This window comes from Ailuropoda melanoleuca, chromosome 8, assembly GCF_002007445.2.
Source record: "Ailuropoda melanoleuca isolate Jingjing chromosome 8, ASM200744v2, whole genome shotgun sequence".
Lineage (NCBI taxonomy): Eukaryota > Metazoa > Chordata > Mammalia > Carnivora > Ursidae > Ailuropoda > Ailuropoda melanoleuca.
In genome coordinates this window covers 126,511,078-126,532,292 of record NC_048225.1, presented here as the reverse complement: position 1 = coordinate 126,532,292, position 21,215 = coordinate 126,511,078, and the positions used below count along the sequence as shown (strand labels likewise).

Sequence of the window (21,215 nt, the reverse complement as noted above, 5' to 3'; positions counted from 1 at the left end):
CCTATGTAAATTACCTTCTGGGCCTTGGGGACAGTTTGCCAAGATCACCAGGCAGGTGTGATGGCGGTCCTCCCCTCCCCCAGATCAGGTGTGTGTCATCTCTCCCATCGCTCCCTGGAGGACAATGGGGCTCCAGGTCCTCGGTACCAGGAGCCTGCGTGTAATTCAGACCATACCTGGAAAGAATAAACCATCTTAGTTTCCAACATTTCTTGAGTCTTTGAGGATCTAGGATTAAGAACCAGATAACGTGTGGAAGCAAAGCTATCAGGGGTCATGGCAAGACAGCGTTCGGTAACGACGCCCAAGTGCGGATGTGGAGTCGCAGAAGGCATGAGAAGAGAGACGCGTGGTCGCATGGCCAGTGCTGAGCCCCTGGAGGAGGAGGGAGCAGCGCTGGAAACTGCCCGGAGGCCCCAGAGAATTCCCAAAGACAGTGCCCCTGCCTTGTTCGCTGGCTCAGGAAAGCCTGCCTGGCTGTGGGTTTGCCTTGTTCAGAGTTTCAGGACCAAGGCTTCTCATTCACTGAGGAGCGCGGAGCCCTCTCGGTCCAGCGCGTATGGCGGTCTGTGCGGACCTTGCGTTCACCTCCCCGTCTGTGCTCCCGTGCACATCTTCGCAATCCCTTCAGGTTCAAGTCCCTCCCCCCGCCTCCTGCTCCGGTTTAAATGCTGCATGTTATTTGTTAAGCTCTCTCACACCTTTATTTTTATACACTCGCCATACACACACACAAAGAAAGGTCGCGTGCATATAAATTGTGAGATACTCTCATGAAACGCAAGCCAAGGAACCAGCACAAAGATTCCACTGCGGCAGACGGGGGTGACGTCTGGCGGGGAGGCGGGGAACCAGAGGTGCACTGCTGGGGAGGAGAAGGATGCGGGAAGAGCTTTGTCACCGGGGTTCCGACATCGGGGCAAGACTGAGCTGGTGCTTCTGCTGGAAAATCTGCCTGTGGCCCGTGCAGCAGTGATGAGGACGTGGAGATGCCAGAGCTCACGGCCGAGGGGGGATGTACGGTGCTCACCGGCCACGTCGAGCAAGCAGGGCCTCACTTTCTGTAGGAGAGGCTGGGATGGTTAATGTTGGGTCAGCTTGGCTAGGCCACGGTGCCCAGATATGTGGTCGGAAGGAAGACTCTTCGTTCCCACACATTACGGTTGAAGCAAATGGGGCCCATAGAGAAGAAACTCGTTTCAAGTCACTGTTACAGACTGGATGCCTGCTTCCAACTTTCGGCTCCCTGCTTGTAAGGGAGTTATACGTGCTTTCTCATGACCAGGCCACTCACTCAAGTATCTTTTGGGAGGAGTGGACGTGCCGGAGTCACGGGGTTTGGCTTGGCTCTGGGACGTGCCTTGGCCAGCGGGGTAGGCGTACAAGGCATGGCCGCATGCCATCAGACGCTCGCTGTGCTTGCCCGGTTTTGCTTGGCTGCCCGTTCGATCAACTTTCCAAAGTGAGGAGACAGAGGGAACTTGAACCCCGCCCACAGCCTGGAGCCCAGCCCAGCCGAGCCCCAGAACCTCCACGGACCTGCAGCCCTCGGTCAGCCTGGGCAAGAGATAAACGTTTGCTGTGAGCCTGGAGATGCTGGTGTGGTAACAACCACAGGAAAAGCAGGCACGTTTCTGCAGCAGATTTACAGCTGGGCAATAACATGCATTTTTGCTTTGATTTCATCTTCAAATTAACATTACCCATGTGTTTATAGGGCCTCCGCCATGGACTGTTAGGGGTACACATCCAATACTCCTCATGCTTCCATAAACGGGACGGATTTTCCTCTCCCTGCCTCGGGAAGAAAATTATCAAGGAGATGCGACTTACCTGACTAATAAATTTAGGAGAAGCCATCAAGCACGTGTGGCTTCGTGACACCTGGGTTTTCCTTGAGAAGCTAGGCCTCACCATGCTGTCATCAGCCACCATCCACACACCAGGTTCCGTCCCTGCTGCAGAGGCCCCAGGCTGTCCACACTGCCTGGGCCGGGATGGTAAGCCTGCCTCGTGTACTGCTGAGTTATGAGAACCCACTGAGGTCACACAGCTAAGCCACTTCCTCCAAAGTATTTTTGCTGCTGAGACATCGAAAGTTTGCCTCCTCTCGCCATGCACGTGGGCGAGCAAGCAAGGGCTGTCCCTTGTCCCCAGAAGCTGGCAGTGTCTGCCACGCGCTGTCTACAGTCCGAGTACATGTAGGCAAGAAACACGCTTTCCTCAAGGGCAGGGAACTCACAGCGCGGTCGGCAAGGAAGACTGAAGAGCAAACCGCACCCTGGCAAGTGTGAAAGCCGTGATGCCTGAGCCAGTGCTGGTCGAGCGGTAAGAGCGGGAGCCTAAGCGAGCGGGTGTCGGGACAGGGGAGGCTCGGCAGAGGGTGCGATGTGTGAGCTGCTCTCCGACGATGAGAGGGATCCCCACCCGCTGTCCAGGCGGAAGGAACGCTGTGCAGAGTGGAAGGGTGCATGTGCGCTCATGTCACGCACCGGCCAGGTGTTGTGCAGATAGTTGAAGCTTGGCTGTTGGGACACAATTTGAAGAAGGACGAATGAGGCTGAAGAGACAGAGAGAGGAGGAGAAACCATGGGAGGTTTCGTGCGCTCTACTAAGAATGTGGGAATTCCTGGGGGAGGGGAGGGGCCAGCTGGGGCCCAGGGACTGCAGAAGGCTCAGCCCATCGGAGGAAGCAGGTGGCCGTTGCCACGAGGTTCAAAGGACATGCTGTCCAATCATCGGGCTGTTCACCGAAGCCAGAATTTTGGAGTTTTATGTAAAATCGACTACCTTTAAAATGCTTGAGAGTAATTTTTTAAAATTCTAAAACAAAGCATTTGTGCACAGCACGACGGCTTTGAGACCTCTGCCCGGTGACGTAAGTGATGGTAAGGGAAGACGCACTGAACACACGGAGCGCGAGCAATCAGGGGGACGTACTGAGTCTGCGCAATCTGAGATAGAAAGTTTGCTCATTTTACAAATGAGGAATCTGCAACTCAAAAATGCTGGGTAATTTTCAAAGCTTTACCAGTGATAGGAATTAAGGTTGATGTGACCCCCTGACTTCACCTTGCCCTTGGTCACCTCCGCTGTCCAAGAAATAGCCCCTAAGCACACGTGGCTTCTGAGCACTTGATGCCTAGCTAGCCCAAACTGAGATGCACTGTGAGTACAGTTCACATGCTGGGTTTTGAAAACTTGAGGAAAAAACCCAAAAGAATGTGAAATGCCTCATTAATAAGTTTACATCGATTACATGTTAAATGATAACACTTCGTATATAATAAGTTTAAAAATATTAAAATTATTAATTCCACCTGTTTCTTTTTCTTTTTTACTTTTTCCAATATAGCTACTAGCAAATTCTACATTCTGCCTGTGGCTCATGTTACGTGTCTACCGGACAGAGTGCCTTGACCGCCATGAAGCTCAGCGAGGAGAGGCGTTCTCGCTCTGTCCACAGCCAGAATGCGGGGAACACCCGACCCCGGCCTGTGTCAGCCCACAGGATGTGATGCCCCATGTCAGAGTAGAAGAAAAGAAACACTAAGAGGGAAATCCTGAGTTCAGAGAGGAGTAGAAATGGCAGCATCTCTGAGGAGCATGCTGGGTCTGGGGTCCTGCGCCAGGAGCAAATCAGAGATGAGGACATTCTTGCAACTTTCAGAGCATTGCCATGAATTCAAATCAAACTGTGGGCCCATCCTGTGGACTACTCACGGTCTATGTCCTCTTCCCCGGAGCAGGCTCCTGACTGGTCCTGCTGAAGAAGCAGTGCGGGAAACACCTAGAGGAGGGAGACGGAATCAGACTCGCCTCATCCACGTGCTGGGTCCTTGGGGGTTCGCTCTTTGGGGAAAGACAGTGTTGAGCTGTGGACAACAACACCCTACTTTCCATACATCTCCATCTTTTCAAATACAGTTCTCAAGGATTAACCATCCCTCAATGCTAAAATGAACACAGAATTTTATCATCAAAACCAGGACACTTTCGCGAGTGGAAGTGTCCACTAAAAATTATTAACAGAGATTGACTGGCCCTTAGCAGACCTCAGCCATCCTGTCCTAAGCAAACAGGAACCACAATTTTTTCTGACTTCACCAAAAAGACTTCCTCTACACTCATGCTTTCAGGCTTTCCCTCTCTCTCCTCAGATAACCAAGGATCACCTCCAGTGTTTTCCCTCCTGCTTTTATTTTCTCTCTCTCTTTTTTTTTTATTATATTATGTTAGTCACCATACAGTACATCCCTGGTTTCTGATGCAAAGTTCCATGATTCATTAGTTGCGTATAACACCTGGTGCACCATGCAACACGTGCCCTCGTTACTACCCATCACCAGTCTATCCCATTCCCCCATCCCCCTCCCCTCTGAAGCCCTCAGTTTGTTTCTCAGAGTCCATTGTCTTTCATGCTTCATTCCCCCTTCTGATTACCCCCCTTTCTTTATCCCTTTCTTCTCCTGCCGATCTTCCTACTTCTTATGTTCCATAGATGAAAGAAATCATGTGATAATTGTCTTTCTCTGCTTGACTTATTTTACTTAGCATTATCTCCTCCAGCGCTGTCCATGTTGCAGCAAATGTTGAGAACTCATTCTTTCTGATAGCTGAGTAATATTCCATTGTATATATGGACCACAGCTTCTTTTTATTTTAAAGATTTTTTAAAATATTTTATTTATTTTTTTTATTTGTTTATTTGACAGAGATAGAGACAGCCAGCGAGAGAGGGAACACAAGCAGGGGGAGTGGGAGAGGAAGAAGCAGGCTCATAGCAGANCTTATTTCACTTAGCATTATCTCCTCCAGTGCCGTCCATGTTGCAGCAAATGTTGAGAATTCGTTCTTTCTGATAGCTGAGTAATATTCCATTGTATATATGGACCACAGCTTCTTAATCCAGTCATCTGTTGAAGGGCATCTCGGCTCCTTCCATGATTTAGCTATTGTGGACAATGCTGCTATGAACATTGGGGTGCATATGGCCCTTCTCTTCCCTACATCTGTATCGTTAGGGTAAATACCCAGTAGTGCAATGACTGGGTCATAGGGTAACTCAATTTTTAACTTTTTAAGGGACCTCCACACTGTTTTCCAGAGTGGCTGTACCAACTTGCATTCCCACCAACCTGCTTTTCTGACATGACAGGGCTCCCTTTCTGTGTCTCTGGGATAACCACTGGGGATAAGTCTTGTCACTACTACAGATGAGATGTATTGGGTCACAATTCATGTGGAGTTTCTCACAGAGACAGAGTCCAACAGAAGGCCCACCCAGAGACCGATGTTTCCCTCTCTCCTCCCGGGTTAGCAAGACCGAGTCTCCTTCCAGGCTGTCACCATGCCTCGTTCACACTGAGCGTCCACCAGCCCAGCAGAGACATTGGTGTCGCTTGGGTCTACTGAGTCAGTCAAGAATAGACTGACTTCAGATGTCGTCTGGAAAGAGGCTGAGAGAGCAGCCTGGACACGACGTGGCTGGAGGGGTGTCAGCGACTGATGATTTAAGGGAGGTCATGACCTCAAGCTGGACCAGGGCTAGCACTGGGACGCACAGTCACCTGCCTGTGTCGTAGGGGCATCTTGGCTACAGGTCCTGGCCCTCGCCTGTTCAGACAGGTAACCTGATGCTGTAAGTGCAGTGAGAACTGAGTCATGAACAAACGGGCTCATCGAACTAACTTTACACAAGATGAGTAAACTGTCGCTTTCTTAATTGTAAACAAGAAAATTGGTTAGGGATATTTTGGTTAGCAAGACAAAAACCAATGGGATAATTCAATCAAAATTTTAAATGTATAATATATATAGCAAACCACGAGAGACTCCTAACGACAGAGGACAAACTGAGGGTTGATGGAGGGAGGTGGGTGGGGGATGGGCTGGATGGGGGATGGGTACCAAGGAGGGCACTTTTCGTGATGAGCGCTGGGTGTTGTATGCAAGTGATGAACCACTGAGTTCTACTCCTGAAACTGACATTGCACCGTATGTTCACTAACGAGAATTTAAATAAAGATTTGGAAGAAAAAATGTACATATATATTTGTATCTGTGTATATATCTATACATAAAGTGTATATGATAAGCATACAGCAGTTGTCAGAGAACCCAACACGCGGCATGCAGCTGGACTCCAGAAAAAGACAGGAAGCAGAGGCAGGAGATGCTGTCTGGATTCTCGCTCTCATCTGTCTTCCTCTGTTTCATGCCTTTAGCGTGTCTCTGTGGAAGGGCTTCCTCTCATTCTCTGATCCACCCGGCATGTGGAAAACGGTCACCCGCAGCTCCTGGGTTGATTTGCTCCAAGTCCAGCTACTTTCAGTCACAGTTTCCATCTCCTGGGATGAGCTGATCCGTCCAGCTTGGGACAGACGCCCACTCGTGGTACCAATTAACTGTGGCCAGGAGGACAGGACTGTGTTGTTTGAAAATGCCCCTTAGGTATGGTGACTAACATAACATAATGAAAAATTATTATAAAAAAATAATAAAGTTGCAAACATCAAAAAAAATAAAAAATTTAAAAAAATTAAAATGTCCCTTACTTTTTACCCAAAGGAGTTGAAAACACGTCCGCACAGAAGTCTGCCCATGGGTGTTCATAGCAGCTTCACTCATGGTTTTCAAAACTTGGGAGCAAGCAAGAGAGGTCCTTGCGTAAGTGAAGGATAAGTACGCTGGGGTCCCTCTGGACAATGGAATATTGCTCAGCTCTACAAAAAAATGAGCCATCAAGCCATGAAAAGACACGGAGGAAGCTTACAGGCATATCACTAAGTGAGAGAAGCCGGTCCGAGAAGGCCCCGTATGGTGTGGTTCCAATTCTAGGACATTCTGGAAAAGGCAGAACTGTGGGAGACAGTAAAAGGATCCGTGGCTGCCGGGGGCTGGAGGGAGGGAGGGGTAGGCAAGCATAGAGGACTTCAGCCGAGTTTCAGGGAGATAAATCTATTCTGCGTGGCATTAGCATGCTGGGTACATGTTTATAAATCTGCCCAAACCCGTAGAACAACACCAAGAATGAACCCCAGTGTAAACTACAGGATTTGGGTGGCGACACGTCAAAGCAGTTTGCTTGTAACAAATGCACCCCCTGGTGAGGAACCTTGGCAATGGGGGGGGGTCTGTGCACGGGTGGGAGCTCTCTGTATCTTCCTCTCTGTTTTGCTGGGTACCTAAAACTGCTCTTAAAAAAATAATAATAAAGTCCAAAAATACACACGCACAGAATGTCTGCAGTGGACATGTTGGGTATAGTTTAAAAACAAGAAGGCTCAGGAGACCGTCAGAAATAAAATACGATTACTTTATACGAAATGACATTATGAGTGTGGCAGGTGGCACACCCGCTGGTAAGCACCAAGTACTAGGTACTCAGAGGCCTCCAAGGAAGCGGAGCACGCCTCCGAGTTTGTCGGTGAGCTCTGAAGACATGTCATGGATTTTGTGAAAACTGTTTATGTCTGTGTTAGTCGGAGTAGGCTGAGTGCTTTTAATAAGCCACCCAAACATCTCCCTGGCTTGATAAGGGTCTTACTTGTTTCTTATCGTGCCGCCGTCCCCTGAGACTGGATGAGGTGCCTGCCACCCGGTCATTCGGGTGGCTCTGCCCGCCCGTGTGTCGCTGGGGTCTTCCCTGACAAGCCAGCAGACGCGGAGAGAGAGCAGGGGGAGGCAAGCTCTGTCAATGGCCTTGGTGGCAAGGCGTCACGTCCGTTCTAAGAACTGGCCACATGGCCCCATCTACCTAGGAGAGACACCTGGGAGCCCTGGTGGCTTGGAGAAGCCAGGGACCATAAAGCAGCAGGTCCCAAAAGGGGCCAGAGGGCAGTGAATCTGCAGCTGGCTCAGGGTGACTTCAGGGGCTGGCCCCCTTCTACGGGGGACTATGCCCCAGCTGCCCCAGCTGCCCCAGCTGCGTGAAGGTGTGTGTGCAGTGACAAGGGGCGGGACAAGCAGGGTCACAAGCCGCATGCAGCTTCAAGCCGTGACTCACCTACCCGGGGACAATATTCCACTGACGACAGAGTGAGTGACCTGCCTGTCCGAGCAGGCCCGAGCGTTGCCCACAGTGTCTTCTACTATGACAGATCTGGGAGCCCTGTGGGCTGGCGAGGCCCAGGACCCTACCTTGCAGCAAGTCCAGGTGGGCACCGAATGTGGCAAACCTGTTGCTGCTGCCTCAGGGGATTTTCAGGGTGGGGGCCCTCTGTGTACTGGAAACTCTGCAGGTGCCTGTGGCCGGTCCCCAGCCGCATGGGCCTAGAGGTCTCGTCTGCTCCAGGCCAGATGAAGGGGCGCACACTGCACATGTGTGGGCCCAGGAGTGCAGTGTGCCTAAGTATCTGGACTTGGCAAGGGTCTCAGGAGGGTCTCTTGGGGGAGAAGTGTAAACCAGCTCACAATCCCTGGCCTGCCCAGGCAGCACTCCCCCCGAATGCAGAGCGCCAGGGGAGCGGTACTTGGACAGGGCCGGGCTGGCAGGGCCGGCTGGTGTGTCTTCCGACAAGAGGGAGACACCAGTGGCGTGTCCAGGAAGACAGTGGTGTCTGAGCCCTGGCGGCGAGGGTCGCAAGCTAGTCTGCTCAGGCTGATGCTCTCTTTTAATGTGCCCACTGTGGGCACCACTTGGCCCCGACAACGGGCCAGGGTCAGCTTTGCGATTTGCTCTCCTCCAGCAACGCTAACTGTTGATGCTGCTGTCAGCTCTCATTTCCGGGTGGGATTCATCCTGTCTGTCCTAAGAGCTCTTACTGTATCTGATTGGGCCTCAGGGGGCTTCCCGGAATGGAAACAAATGAAATTTTAATATAGAAATTAAGGGGAATTTGAAGTTCCTTGTAGCATTCCAACCCTGTCTGCTCTACTGAGGATAAAACAGCTTTTCAATGACTCGGTGCAGGCAGTTCAGTGGACCTCGGGGTTCCAGCTACTGTGGGGTGAAGGGAACAGGACACTAGTCTGTAGGGAAAATCAGGAAGAACTCATCAGGTCAAGAGAGCTGCTCAGATAAAGGCAAGCTCTGAGTCGGCAGGGTAGATCTCCGCATATTTGTCAAGGCCTTCTCTTCTTTACTATGGAGCCGGGTTGCTCTGCGTTCCCATGCTAGGGGACAGACAGGAGGACAAGGCTCTGTAACACAGCTGGCCCCATCTGCCGGCAGGTTCTCTTCTGCCCAGCGCTGCGCCAGAGGCCGTCACGAAGAACCGGCGCACCTGCTTCCCGGCGGCAAGACAAGTGCCCTGCCCAGGGAGCAGCTGTAGAGACCGTGCGGTCCGCTTTATTAGGCATCGGAAATGCAGGCATACATCAGGTGCTCAGCTTAGCCTCAGAGTCCAAGGCTGCCGAGTTTTAGAGTGAAGTCCCAATCCTCTCCCTAGCATCACTGTGCCTCAGGCTTGCAGGTGCCAGTGTCGGACGGGATACAGGGTAAGTGGTGTCATCTGATCGGCAAGAAGCACAGCGCCCGCCTCCCCAACCGCCTTCGGCCTCGGCCTCCCCTCCTTCCAGAGGCAGCCCCACCGCCAACACACTTCCTTGGATCAGTTAGAACGCATTCGTGAGACCCTTCTTGATTAAAGGCAACCACGTTGGTTAGCCGTGATGGAGGGTCGACAAAGGGGTTTCATTGCAGGCATTCGTGGCGGGGGGGGCAGGCATCGCTTCCAAGTACCGTGAAAGCGTCTAGGGTTACAGGACGCTGCTCCGCTCCCGAAAGAACGTGCCATCACTGAGAGGCAGGAGGCCAGTGAGGTGCTTTCAATTGCTGGGATCACCCCAAGCATGAGAAAAAGAGCTAAAAGACTCAAAGCTTCCCCCCAAGTTCCACGTAATGGTCTGGTTCCTTTCATGCTCTCTACAGACACAGATGATGCCCTTACGGGTCAGAGCACCAGCCTGGGGATCCCAGGCAGGGCGAGAAGAGGCCGCACAGGTCGGAGCCGGTGCCAGGGGTCTGCGATGAGGAGATGGTGACCGTGAGCTCGTCTTCCCTGGCAGAGGGCATTCAACAGCTTGCATCTCCAGGCAATGACGGGAGCGCTTGTCTCCAGAGCAAGACAGGGCACAGAGTTCAGATGCCTGCTGGGGGAGGGCGGGAGGCGGGTACAGCCTGCAGCCCAGGGCTCAGGCCGGGCCAATCAGGGTCCATGAGAAGTAGGGGACACTTGGGAGCTGTGTGGGGGTTGGGTCGAGCTTCAGGTAGGCCAGGCCACTATTCTGTAAAGAGAAGAAGAATGTACAGTAAGGATGGGGACACGTCAAAAAGGATTATTTCATTCAAGCTCAAGGCCGTTATTTCATTTCATTCAAGGCCGAGAAAGACAATTGGGCCCCAGAATAGGAAAGAGAGGCCCTCCCAGACCCTAACGTACTCACGTCCTGTGCGAATGTGAGCCAAGTTGGACTCAGGTGCAGCACCCCAAGGGCTTACTCAGCCAGCTGCCACAAACGGTGTCCACCATATGGACACTTCTCACCCTCACACAGTCACGAAACTCTTTGCAGTCAGGGGTCTGTCCGTTTTACAAATGGAAACAATGAGGTCCTGACTAGTTAAGTGGCTGTCTAAAATTACAGACCCTCAAAATGGCAGCGCCAGGGCTCAAACTGTAGTCCTCCATGACCAAATCCCTCCTCTTCTGGGCACTAGCTGGTCATCAAGCCCTTGGTCAACCTCAGCCCTCCCCCGGCTCCACAGCAGGGTGGTTAAGCCAAGTAGCCCTGCATTCCCACCCTGCCTGCCAAGCTGGGCTTCAGCCCCCAGGGGCTCAGCTTGCATTTCCTGGCTCAAGTTGGGGCAGGGCTTCCTCCTTCCCTCCTCTGAAGAGGCCTAAGGTCCCCCCAGTGTCTGGAAAGACTGTCTCCCGGGCATTCCCAAAGAGCCCCCCTAGCCCAGCCCCATTCCCACAGGTTCACCTAGAACCCGTGGAGTGACATCAGGTAGAATGAGGTGGGACCGTCTCCCATAGTTTAAACTTGGGGTGTGAGGGTTGGGGTCATCTGGGAGAATGACCCCTGAGTTCAGAGTCAGGACAGGTCACTTTAGTTCTGCCCCACCATTTCAAAGCAATTTTTATGATTTTGGATAGTTGTTTATTTTCTCTGATTCTCACTCTGTTCATGTTTCACACGAGGGTGTTGATCCAGTAATTTTGAAAACCTGTCCCGCTCTCACATCAGTAAGTCTAGAGTATGGAGTTTATTATTAGTATCATCATTATTTCTATTTCTTGCCCAAATGCCTCACTTGTATCCCTTGAAGTAAGTGTCAAGTAGGTGACCAGCCTGGTGGGAGACCCCATCCCTCCCCTCCCCCCATGCCATCCCCATGAACTCTCTGCCCCAGGACTTACCTGCACAGACCACAGCCACGTCCTCTGTGTGGCTGCAGTCGTGTTGGCCCCAAAATCTGTGTGGGCACTGCTCCAGGGACCTCTCCTTTCCCGAGCAAGCAACGTCGTCCAGCCAGATGCGGCCGACCCCAGGGCCAAATCTTCTCCGGAATTTGGCAGATGGAGAGAGGGGGTCCCCGCAGCTCAACTGCCTGCATACCACCTGGTCCGCTTCTTCTCCCCAGCCGTCATCACAGACGGTGCCCCACTCGCCCTTGTGCAGCACCTCTAGCCTCCCAGAGCAGCGGTCGTCTCCTCCCACCAGCTGCAGTTCAAAGGGATCTGCAGGTGCAGGAGGGAGTGAGAGCGGAAGGAGGCAGGGGCGGACAGAGAAGTTCCCCTACACTCAAATCTCATCAGCACGTGAGACCCTCCACTGAGTTTCCATGTCTACACCCTTCTCTGCGCCTGACCGTGTGGCCCAGGTCCCTTCCTTAACTGGGATTTTCCACTTCTGTGTCTAATTTATAAAAACCTAATATTAATAAGTGATTGGCTCATAGTTTTTTAAAATTGAAGAGCTCAACAACACATGGAGTGGTGCGCTCTGTCTCCACCACGCGGAATTCAACACACTAGTAGTTCACCGTAATCTAGCAGCTACTATCCCTGAAACCACTTTCCTGTACAGAGGGAGGCCTTGTTGTCAGCGTTTTAAAAATACAAGAGGGGCGCCTGGGTGGCTCAGTCAGTTGAGTGCCCAACTCTTGATTTTGTCTGGGGTCAAGATCTCAGGGGTGTAAGATGGAGACCTGCATGGGGCTCCATGATCGGTGCAGAGTCTCCTCGGGATTCCCCCTCCCCCCACTCGTGCTCTCTCTCTAAAATAAATAAATAAATAAATAGATGAGAATTGATGAGCAGCCCAAGTGAGCGACTCTGTCACTGTCACTTGACGCATGATTATCTCTCTGAAGACATTGCTTAAATGGAATCCAATTCAACCAAATGGCTGAACGAATCTAGTCTCTGGACCCGTGGGCTTTACCTTCACATTCCACCCACATGTCGTCATCGTGGGTGCAGTTGCTCTTTTCCCAAACCCCAGAAGGGCAATCCTGAAGGCTGATTTCTTTTCCTGAGCATGATGCCTTTCTCAGCCAGATGGGCCCTTGGCCCTGGGTGGCTTTGTTGCAGCATTTCCGGGTCAGTATGGCCCGTCCGCATCCCAGCTGCCGGCATACCACCTTGGCGGCTGCGAAGCTCCAGCTTGCTTTGCACACGGAGCCCCACTCCCCTTGGTGCTTCACCTCTACTCGGCCCTGGCAGGGTTTGGGGCCATCAACCAGCCGCACGGTCTGTGGGACTGTGGGAAAGGAAAGAGGGGGCGTCTGTTCAAGCAAGAACGCAGTCTTCCCAGAATAGAGCTCCACGGGCACGTCCCTCTCTTCTCGGTGTTTAGTACAATGTGTCTGGAGTGCTTAGCCTTGCTCAATAGATGCTCGTTGAAAGGATCGGATCCGTGAATCAATGGAATGAATGCCATTTTTCAGTTCCAAGTGAATTAATTATTTCCGTAACATTTTTAGTTTTTCAAGTTATTTTCATTCTTATTCTCATTTGTTCCTCATAAGAGGCAAGTAGAAGGATTGCATAGATTTTTAAAAAATAAGATGCAATAGTAACACACACAATGTGTCCGAGCCTAAAAAATCCTGGTTCATTTTCAGCATTGTCACCCAAGTATCGTGGCCTAGCGCTCCCAACCTTCGATCTAAGAAGTAGGCGTGAGAACTCAGCATCAGGCGCAAAGATTTATTGGTTGTTTCCCTGGGAACAGTCTGCAGGGTGACAAAGAGCAGATACGGACCAACCCCGCGGGCAAATCACAGTCTAACGGGAAGTGCATACAGTGAGGGCATTATTAATGCACAGAAGGCAAAATGTTGTGTTGGTTTCCTAAGAGCATCTCCTGTCCACTCTTTCATGGGTGGAACCCTTGAGAACTGGAAATCACGCGTCGTACTTGGTTTTCTTAGGGGCGAAAACCAGGAAACATACATCGTACCTTGCCGGCTCTTTTCTTCCTCATACCTCCCCCCCAACTCGAGCTCCAGACACGGGTTATACTCTTCTACCAACACTGAGTGGTGGATGGATCCGGGAGTGCGTGTGCGTGTGTGTGTGTGTGGGAGAGAAGCAGGCTCTCAGGCTCCTCTGCAGGGCCCACAGTGGAGAAGGGTGAGATGCAAAGGGTGAGAAGCTGGTTAGCCACGTGAGAAGTCACAGTGGCGGTTAAGACAGGGGAGGGTGGGGGGGCGCCTGGGTGGCGCAGTGGTTAAGCATCTGCCTTCGGCTCAGGGCGTGATCCTGGCGTTATGGGATCGAGCCCCACATCCGGCTCTTCCGCTATGAGCCTGCTTCTTCCTCTCCCACTCCCCCTGCTTGTGTTCTCTCTCTCGCTGGCTGTCTCTATCTCTGTCAAATAAATAAATAAAATCTAAAAAAAAAAAAAAAAAGACAGGGGAGGGTGGCCTGCAGGTCGGGTGGTACAGGGCGTGGGGCTATAGTACTTACATCCACACACAACTCCTGCGTCTTCCTCGTGGGTGCAGTCGAAAAAATCCTCCCTTTCACACTGAGACAGGCTCTCTTCCATGCCACTGCATTTGAATTCTTGGATGAAGATTTTTTGATCTTCTTGCGTCAGTGGTCCAAACGAAGTACCACTGATTGCCCTCTTGACGGCTCCACAGCCCAGCTCCCGGCACACCACAGCTGCATCGTTCTTGTCCCAGCCATCATCACACACGGTGCCCCACTTGCCGTCCTGCTGCACTTCCACCCGCCCTTCGCAGCGGTGGTCACCTCCCACCACCCGCACTCTGGACGGAGACCCACCAAAGGGGTGGGACCTTGGCTGGGCGTCTGGAGGGTGAGAGAGAATTCAGGCATCTCGGAACCCTTCCACCACTCCCAGAGGGTGTGGGATGTTGAGGGCTGAGAAAGGGGGGCTTAAAAGGGAAGTGGAGGGGGGCGCCTGGGTGGCGCAGTGGTTAAGCATCTGCCTTCGGCTCAGGGCGTGATCCCAGCGTTGCGGGACCGAGCCCCACGTCAGGCTCCTCCGCTGTGAGCCTGCTTCTTCCTCTCCCACTCCCCCTGCTTGTGTTCCCTCTCGCTGGCTGTCTCTATCTCTGTCAAATAAATTAATAAAATCTTTAAAAAAAAAAAAAAGGGAAGTGAAGGAAGAGGAGCTTCAGGACCCCATTCCTAAGTTCCACTTCGGCTCCATTCTTAATTTACCCCGCCAAGAAACTCCACTTCAGGACACCACATATGTATGCTCACACCGCCAAGCAGTGGAAGCCCCAGGTCAGAGCATAAGTGTAGAGATGTGCTCTGTTGTGTTGTCTTTTCTTGCCTCTGTCTCTCCCTGTGGCAGCCGGACTGAGGCAGGCTGTCTAGATATAACTTGGGCTGAACAAGCTGAGTCTCTTTCTCTCCCAATATTCATGATCCCCCACTACCCATCCTTGCTGCTTCTCATGACATCTTCCTATGCCCAAGAACCAAGCTCAGAGGAATGCAAAGAGCAGTGGGTGAAGGAAGGCTCAGAGCCTTGACCCGTCAGATTCTTAGTCTAGAGGGTTCTAGGGCTTGGGGTAGGAGACAGCCTCTCCAGAGCCTCCGGATATGTTCTGAGGAATCCAGAACATGATTCTGTTTCCCGACCATAACTCTGAGGGTGGAAAAGGCTGATGCAAATCCTCTCCCTCTTCCACCAAGACACAGACATGGAGTGGAAATGGCTGTGGGAGAGCAGAGAAGAGCCTATAAAGCAACACACTTTTGTTGAACATATACTATGTTCTAGGTATTGGTTTATGAACCCAGAGCACTGCCGCCCTCCAGGAAATTATATTTAAGGGGTCTGGGGCTACCCCACAAGGGTTCTGGCAGCCCCCAAGTGACAACATGATACAGAAGTGCTGAATGGGCCATGCCTCCATGGAATGGGGTTGTTGATCTAGACATGTCTGGGGCACATGGAGGAGCCACACGTGATCACTGGTCTATGGCATACCCTATGACCTCATGGACATGTGCGTGACTCAGTCACCTGCAAGAATGGAATATGAATTTGGAGGACCAGATCTTCCACCATCTACCTTGCCTCAGCTCTGCACAAACTCCCTAGAACCCGGAATCAACCCCAGAAGAAGTTTCTGAGTGAGAAAACACTGAGCTCGTTGATTTTAGAGTGCATTGGAAGTTGACATTTGGTTTGTTCGTTTGTTTTTGTGTCTCCTTTTCTTCCATGTGTGTTTTGAGGGAAGCAATATGAGGAATGGAGGCTAGAAAGAGATTTTAAAATTTTACTACAAAAAACTAAGAAAAGCTTTCATTTGGCACACCTACATTTACAGGGTATAAATAGAACTCAAGAAGAGTCCCCCAGAAGCAGCATTGCAAGATTAGAGTTTAGAAGGCATTATTCTGTACTCCAGGGAACACTAGCCATCACGATCGTGCACGTGTTATCTGATTTTGAACTGTAAAATTCTGGCTTTAAATGAGTTTTATTTTCCATGGAAAGGGGGATTAGAACACCTCCTTAGAAAGAAAAAAATATGAAAGAAAGAAGCAACCTCGGTGTCAAAGAAACTCAGCTGAGAAGAGGTTTGAAAGCCAGAGAGAAGGGCAGAGGGGCCATCGGGACAGCTGCCTCCCGGGCAGTGTCCTCAGCCTACTTTGTGGGCTGATAGCTTGAGAGAAGGGCTGGGGGTAGAGGAGCAGTGACTTGGGCTGTGGGAAAGCTGTAGAGCCATGGTGCCTGCACCAGCGGCGAGGACAGCCCTGGACACCACAGGAAAAAAGACCATGTAATCTGACTGTTAGACTGAGAACCCGAGGCGGCAATGCTGTAAGAAATGAATTACATCCTGCTGGTGTGGGTCCCCATGTTCACTGCAGAGTCTGTGGCTGTCCCTCTCTGGTAAAGCCTCTATCACCAAGAGAAAAAGACCAATGGGATAACGTATAAGAAGCTGATGGTCCATAACCAACCCCCTCAAGTCTGGAGACCACACCCTTCCTCTTGATAGACCCGTTCTCTGTGCAGATCCTGTGTGGTCCAAGGACCCCTCACACAGGTGGCAAGAGGAGGCTGAAATCCAGCCTGCCCCCTGCTGGTCAAACCCCACACTGCACATACGTAGATGCATTTCTAGTTAAAAGGAGCCACTCAGGCTGGCGGAGGGACCTGGAAGTGGTAGAGCCCGGCAGGGCAAAAGGAAGTTCCTCTCCCAGATATGCCGGCAAGGGGGTGAGCTACCTTCTGAGCCCCTAAACAAAGCCGTCTGCTACTTGGAGGTGGCCAAGAGTTTTAGGTCACAGAGGCCAAGTGGGAGGGAATCCCCTTGCAGGAAACACCACCCAAATCCCTTCCAGGTTCTGGAGGTGGAAACCCACCCACATAGGACGGAGCGGGCGGACAGAGAAAGCGGAAAGGGAATCTACGTAGGTTGTATTGAACTAGAGCCTCTCTCCATGCCCCCAGGAAGCTTCAAGTTTGCCATCTCCAAACTTGGAGGCCTCCCTCTCAGGGCCCCAGAAAGTCTTACCTAAGAGACCAGGTCCAGTGCAAATGGCTGAGGAGAGAAGAAGGAAGAGAGTAAGATCATAGAGTCAATCCCAAGGCTTTGTTCAAACAACACAGGTATCTAGAAAGTCTTTGCCAGCCTTCGTGGGGCAGCTAGAGTGCTGGGTACAGAGCCTCCAAAGTCAGTCCTAGGGAAACCTTCTCCTGCAGCGACCAGCCCTGAAGGACACATGGACACCGACTGGGAAGCACAAAGGCCAATTCTACCACAGCCCAACATGTCCCTGTACACGTGATATTGCTCTACCCCAGGCATGGAGAGATTCGCTTTCTGTTCTAGCCAATTACAGTGACTGATGACTGCCTGAAGCGGATGGGTGGTGTGCGGCCTCTGGGCCATGGGGAAGGGCCCTGGTGCAGAAGACAGCAAGGCTATGAGGGCAGCACGGAGCACGGGCAGGATCTGTCTGTGTCACTGGCACTGCGCTCGGGCCACGTTCAGCATGCTCTCCCTGTAAAGGGCGGGATCACAGATAATGCGGTCTCTGCTACCACCGCTCCGCGCTGTCGCTGTAGCAGGAGAGCAGCCCACGTGTGTGTATGAGTATGAATGAGAATGGCCATGCTACGATAAACCTTTGTTTACAGACATGGGCATTCAGATTTCCCTGTCACAAAATAGTATTCTTTTGATTTTTCCCATTGGTTAAAAATGTAGAGAAGGGCCATATGCACCCCAATGTTCATAGCAGCATTGTCCACAATAGCTAAATCGTGGAAGGAGCCGAGAATGCCCTTCAACAGATGACTGGATTAAGAAGCTGTGGTCCATATATACAATGGAATATTACTCAGCTATCAGAAAGAACGAATTCTCAACATTTGCTGCAACATGGACGGCACTGGAGGAGATAATGCTAAGTGAAATAAGTCAAGCAGAGAAAGACAATTATCATGTGATTTCTCTCATCTACGGAACATAAGAACTAGGAAGATCGGTAGGGGAAGAAAGGGATAAAGAAAGGGGGGTAATCAGAAGGGGGAATGAAGCATGAGAGACTAAGGACTCTGAGAAACAAACTGAGGGCTTCAGAGGAGAGGGGGGTGGGGGGATGGGATAGACTGGTGATGGGTAGTAAGGAGGGCACGTATTGCATGGTGCACTGGGTGTTATACGGGACTAATGAATCATCGAACTTTACGTCAAAAACCAGGGATGTACTGTATGGTGACTAACATAATATAATTAAAAAACATTAAAAAAATAAAATAAAGATTTTTATTTTAAAAAAATGTAAAAAACATTGTTAGCTTGTGGGTTGTAGTTTGCTGACTCCTGATCAACAGGTCAGAAAGCATTTGGTTCCAAACCCCAGGCTTAAGCTCTAGCACCTCATAGGACGTCACAGTTTCTCCCTGTAGGACCCCTGGGTGATCAGGCTCCTCGCTGCATTAGGCTCCCTTCTAATGCCGTGGAGAGTCCTGAGCCCTGTGGCCATCAGTGGTCCCCAAGGCCCTAGGCATTCTGAACTGCAGAACAGCCATGCCCCACCCCTGCATCTTATAGGATATTTCCTTTTCTTTGAAAGATTATTTATTTATTTATTTATTTATTTGCCAGAGAGAGAAAGAGAGAGTAAAGCAGGGGAGCAGCAGGCAGAGAAAGAAGCAGGTTCCCAGCTGAGCAAGGAGCCTGATGAGGAACGTGATCCCAGAACCCGAGATCATGACCCAAGCCAAAGGCAGACACTTAACTGACTGAGCCACCCAGGTGTCCTTTATGGAATATTTCGAGCTAATAGCTTTGGTCTAGAGTTGTTCGGGCAGATCCCAGAATTTCAGTAGCTTGTTCTGGAATATTTTCTTCTTTTCATTTCCAAATAATTTCTAAATAATCCTATGTCCTTAATCTCCAGGATGTGGCCACTCTCAGACCAGTGAGGTCTTGTCTGTAAATTCAAGATTATATGACATATAACATATGACATATAACACCCCACACATCTAGTAAAAAGCACAAAGCCTGTGTACACTCAGTGGAAACCAAGTGTGTCAAGCCCCATATGCAGATATGAAAGTGAGAGAGCCCCAGAGGGACTTGAAAGTTCTGGAGCAGGGTAGATGACTATGGGTAGTCAAACCAGAGAGGCTTCATGAAGGAGGTGGGGCTGAAGGAAAGCAGGGGAAGTGGTGATAAGACACTCTGGACGGAGCTGGACCAGCTGGCAGGTGATATAGGGGATGTATCGGTGTTTCGGAACTCGGCCAGCACCCCACCGAGAGCACGTAAGTGCTAGTGTGGGTTTTGGTGACGCTTCAGATCATCAAGACAATAAAATGGATGTGACTGATTAGGGAAGAGACCTCGTAGGCACTGTGAGATGCCCCAAATTCATTATCTCATGGAAAGTCTCCTAACAAACCTCTGAAGAACATGCTATTACCTTCATTTCACAGATGAAAGAAGGATTCCAGAGAGAGAGGGTATTTTAACAATTCAGACAGCTAAGAATCCTAAGAACAAGGATTAAAACTCAGGTCCCTTTGACTCCAAAACCTCCCTTTACAGTAAATTAATCTGGGTGATAAGAAACTGGGGGACCCTAGGGAAGTATTATATGGAACACCTTTGAGGGGAACCTGGACAGTATGACCTGTGAAAGGTATCTGTCTTGCGGTTCTCCTCCTTTTCTTGCTCTACATGCTGCAAACCACAGTTTATTTGTCTTTTTATAAAGAATACATTTAGGGAAATGTATGTAAAAAGGGAAATGGGATAAACTATTATTATAAATTTGTCAGTGCAAATAAAGGGAAACAGAAAAAATTCTGGTGATCAAATGGATTATAAATTGGGTATGGATTAAGCAGCTTGAGTTTAGACACAGAGAAGGCAGGAGAGCAGGTGAAGCTGTTCCTTGAAAGATAGCAGGATCCTCACTGGCTGGGCGGGGAGAGCATTCTCCTGATCAAAGTTCCGGGGAGACTTTGAAGCCTCAGCCAGCAGGGGCAGGGGTACTCACCGAGGATCAAGGAGAATAGCAGAGCCATGAGCCAGGCTGCTGGACGTGCTGAGCTGAAATCTGAGGCAGGGGGAGGCCCTGGAGCAGCAAGAGTCATCTTTGGCTGCCAAGTGTGTCAGCAGGACAGAGCAAGGCAGGTCCTGTGTGCAGCAGAAGCATTATCAGAAGTCTTATCAGATGACCAGATGACCAGAAGCCAATGGGCACAGGGGGCAGAGCTGGTGAAACTGGGCTTGCTGAGCTCAGCATAACCCCAGAGGAAGGGAGGTAGCCAGAACTGGCAGAAAAACACAGAAAAAGAAAGGAAACTACAAAAAAACCTAAGCTGTGCTGACCTGGTTCTGCTGCATCCCAGCTCCATCCACCTCTGGAGAACAGAGAAGCCAGAGACCATAGCAGATATCTCAAGTGGCCCTTGGAGGCACTATAATCCAGAGGCAAGGGGTCAATCTTTGCATCTAGGGCTGGCTTTCCTTCACACCGGCTTTTCCAGCACAAAACAGAGGGCTGAGCCCATGGATCTGCTCTTCTCCTGTCCTTGTCCTGGTTTATGCCCATCTTTGGAAGCTGTGTGGAAGGAGTTCCCTGTGGTAATGAAGCCAAGTCATTCTTAGGACCAGGATCTGATGGACAGTGGTTGAGCAGTGAGACCCCCAGTATTCCCAATGCACCCCCCTCGCCTTGCCATCGAGCACCACTGTGCATCAAGAGTTGTTCAACACCAGACCATGGGAGCACCCGACTGTGTCCGCTGACCGTGCTCCCGCTTCTCCCCACAGCGTGGTTTTCCCTCCACAGCTACACATTGTCACCTCTCTGTAATATTCAGGTCACTCTGCGCAAAGTTTGGTTCATTAAAGACCTGCCTGTTTACTCCTGCATTTCTTCACCTACTTACTACTGTTTTCAGGAAAGCGTTCTGAGCCGCCTGAGCGCCGGGGGATGTGACAGGCCCAGGGGAAGCACTAATGAATGGAGGGGTTTGGCGCTCCATGGGACATGGTCCCATGCCTGTGACAGTGTGTGGGGGCAGCTGTGACAGAGGAAAGTATGCGACACTTTGGGAACACAGGGGAGGAAATGGTCACTTCTACTTGGGGCTAATCAGGGACTTTACAGAAGTGATGACTCTTGAGCCGGGCGTGAAGGGTGAGTGGCCTGGAGAATCAGAGCAGGAAAGGCTTTGCTCTGAGTGGGCTGACAAATAAAACAGTGTCATCCACCTCGCAGAGGAAGGCTGGTCTG

General features: G+C 50.9%; 1 protein-coding gene across 2 annotated transcripts; it reads right to left on the bottom strand.

The window, feature by feature from the left end:
* Nucleotides 1-9,265: 9,265 nt before the first annotated feature.
* On the bottom strand, nucleotides 9,266-20,142 carry CD5L (CD5 molecule like). 2 transcript variants are annotated; one of them, XM_011237550.3, is made up of 6 exons: nucleotides 19,971-20,141; nucleotides 16,970-16,996; nucleotides 13,923-14,273; nucleotides 12,394-12,711; nucleotides 11,367-11,687; nucleotides 9,266-10,230 (listed from the first exon to the last, which is right to left on the bottom strand). In XM_011237550.3, exons 1-6 carry the CDS (start codon nucleotides 20,065-20,067, stop codon nucleotides 10,226-10,228), a joined length of 1,119 nt encoding a protein of 372 aa, XP_011235852.1. In that variant the 5' UTR covers nucleotides 20,068-20,141; the 3' UTR covers nucleotides 9,266-10,225. The 2 variants fall into 2 exon arrangements, with proteins under 2 accessions (XP_011235852.1, XP_019665750.1); XM_019810191.2 differs by lacking the exon at nucleotides 16,970-16,996 and having other exon boundaries at nucleotides 19,971-20,142.
* Nucleotides 20,143-21,215: the final 1,073 nt, after the last annotated feature.

What these genes read in the sequence shown, in the direction of transcription:
- CD5L (XM_011237550.3), bottom strand. Translation starts at nt 20,067, where the DNA reads ATGACTCTTGCTGCTCCAGGGCCTCCCCCTGCCTCAGATTTCAGCTCA. An exon ending in CACTGGACCTGGTCTCTTAG is followed by an intron (nt 14,274 to 16,969) that starts GTAAGACTTTCT and finishes CTCACCCTCCAG; the next exon opens with ACGCCCAGCCAAGGTCCCAC. An exon ending in CATGTGGGTGGAATGTGAAG is followed by an intron (nt 11,688 to 12,393) that starts GTAAAGCCCACG and finishes CTGCACCTGCAG; the next exon opens with ATCCCTTTGAACTGCAGCTG.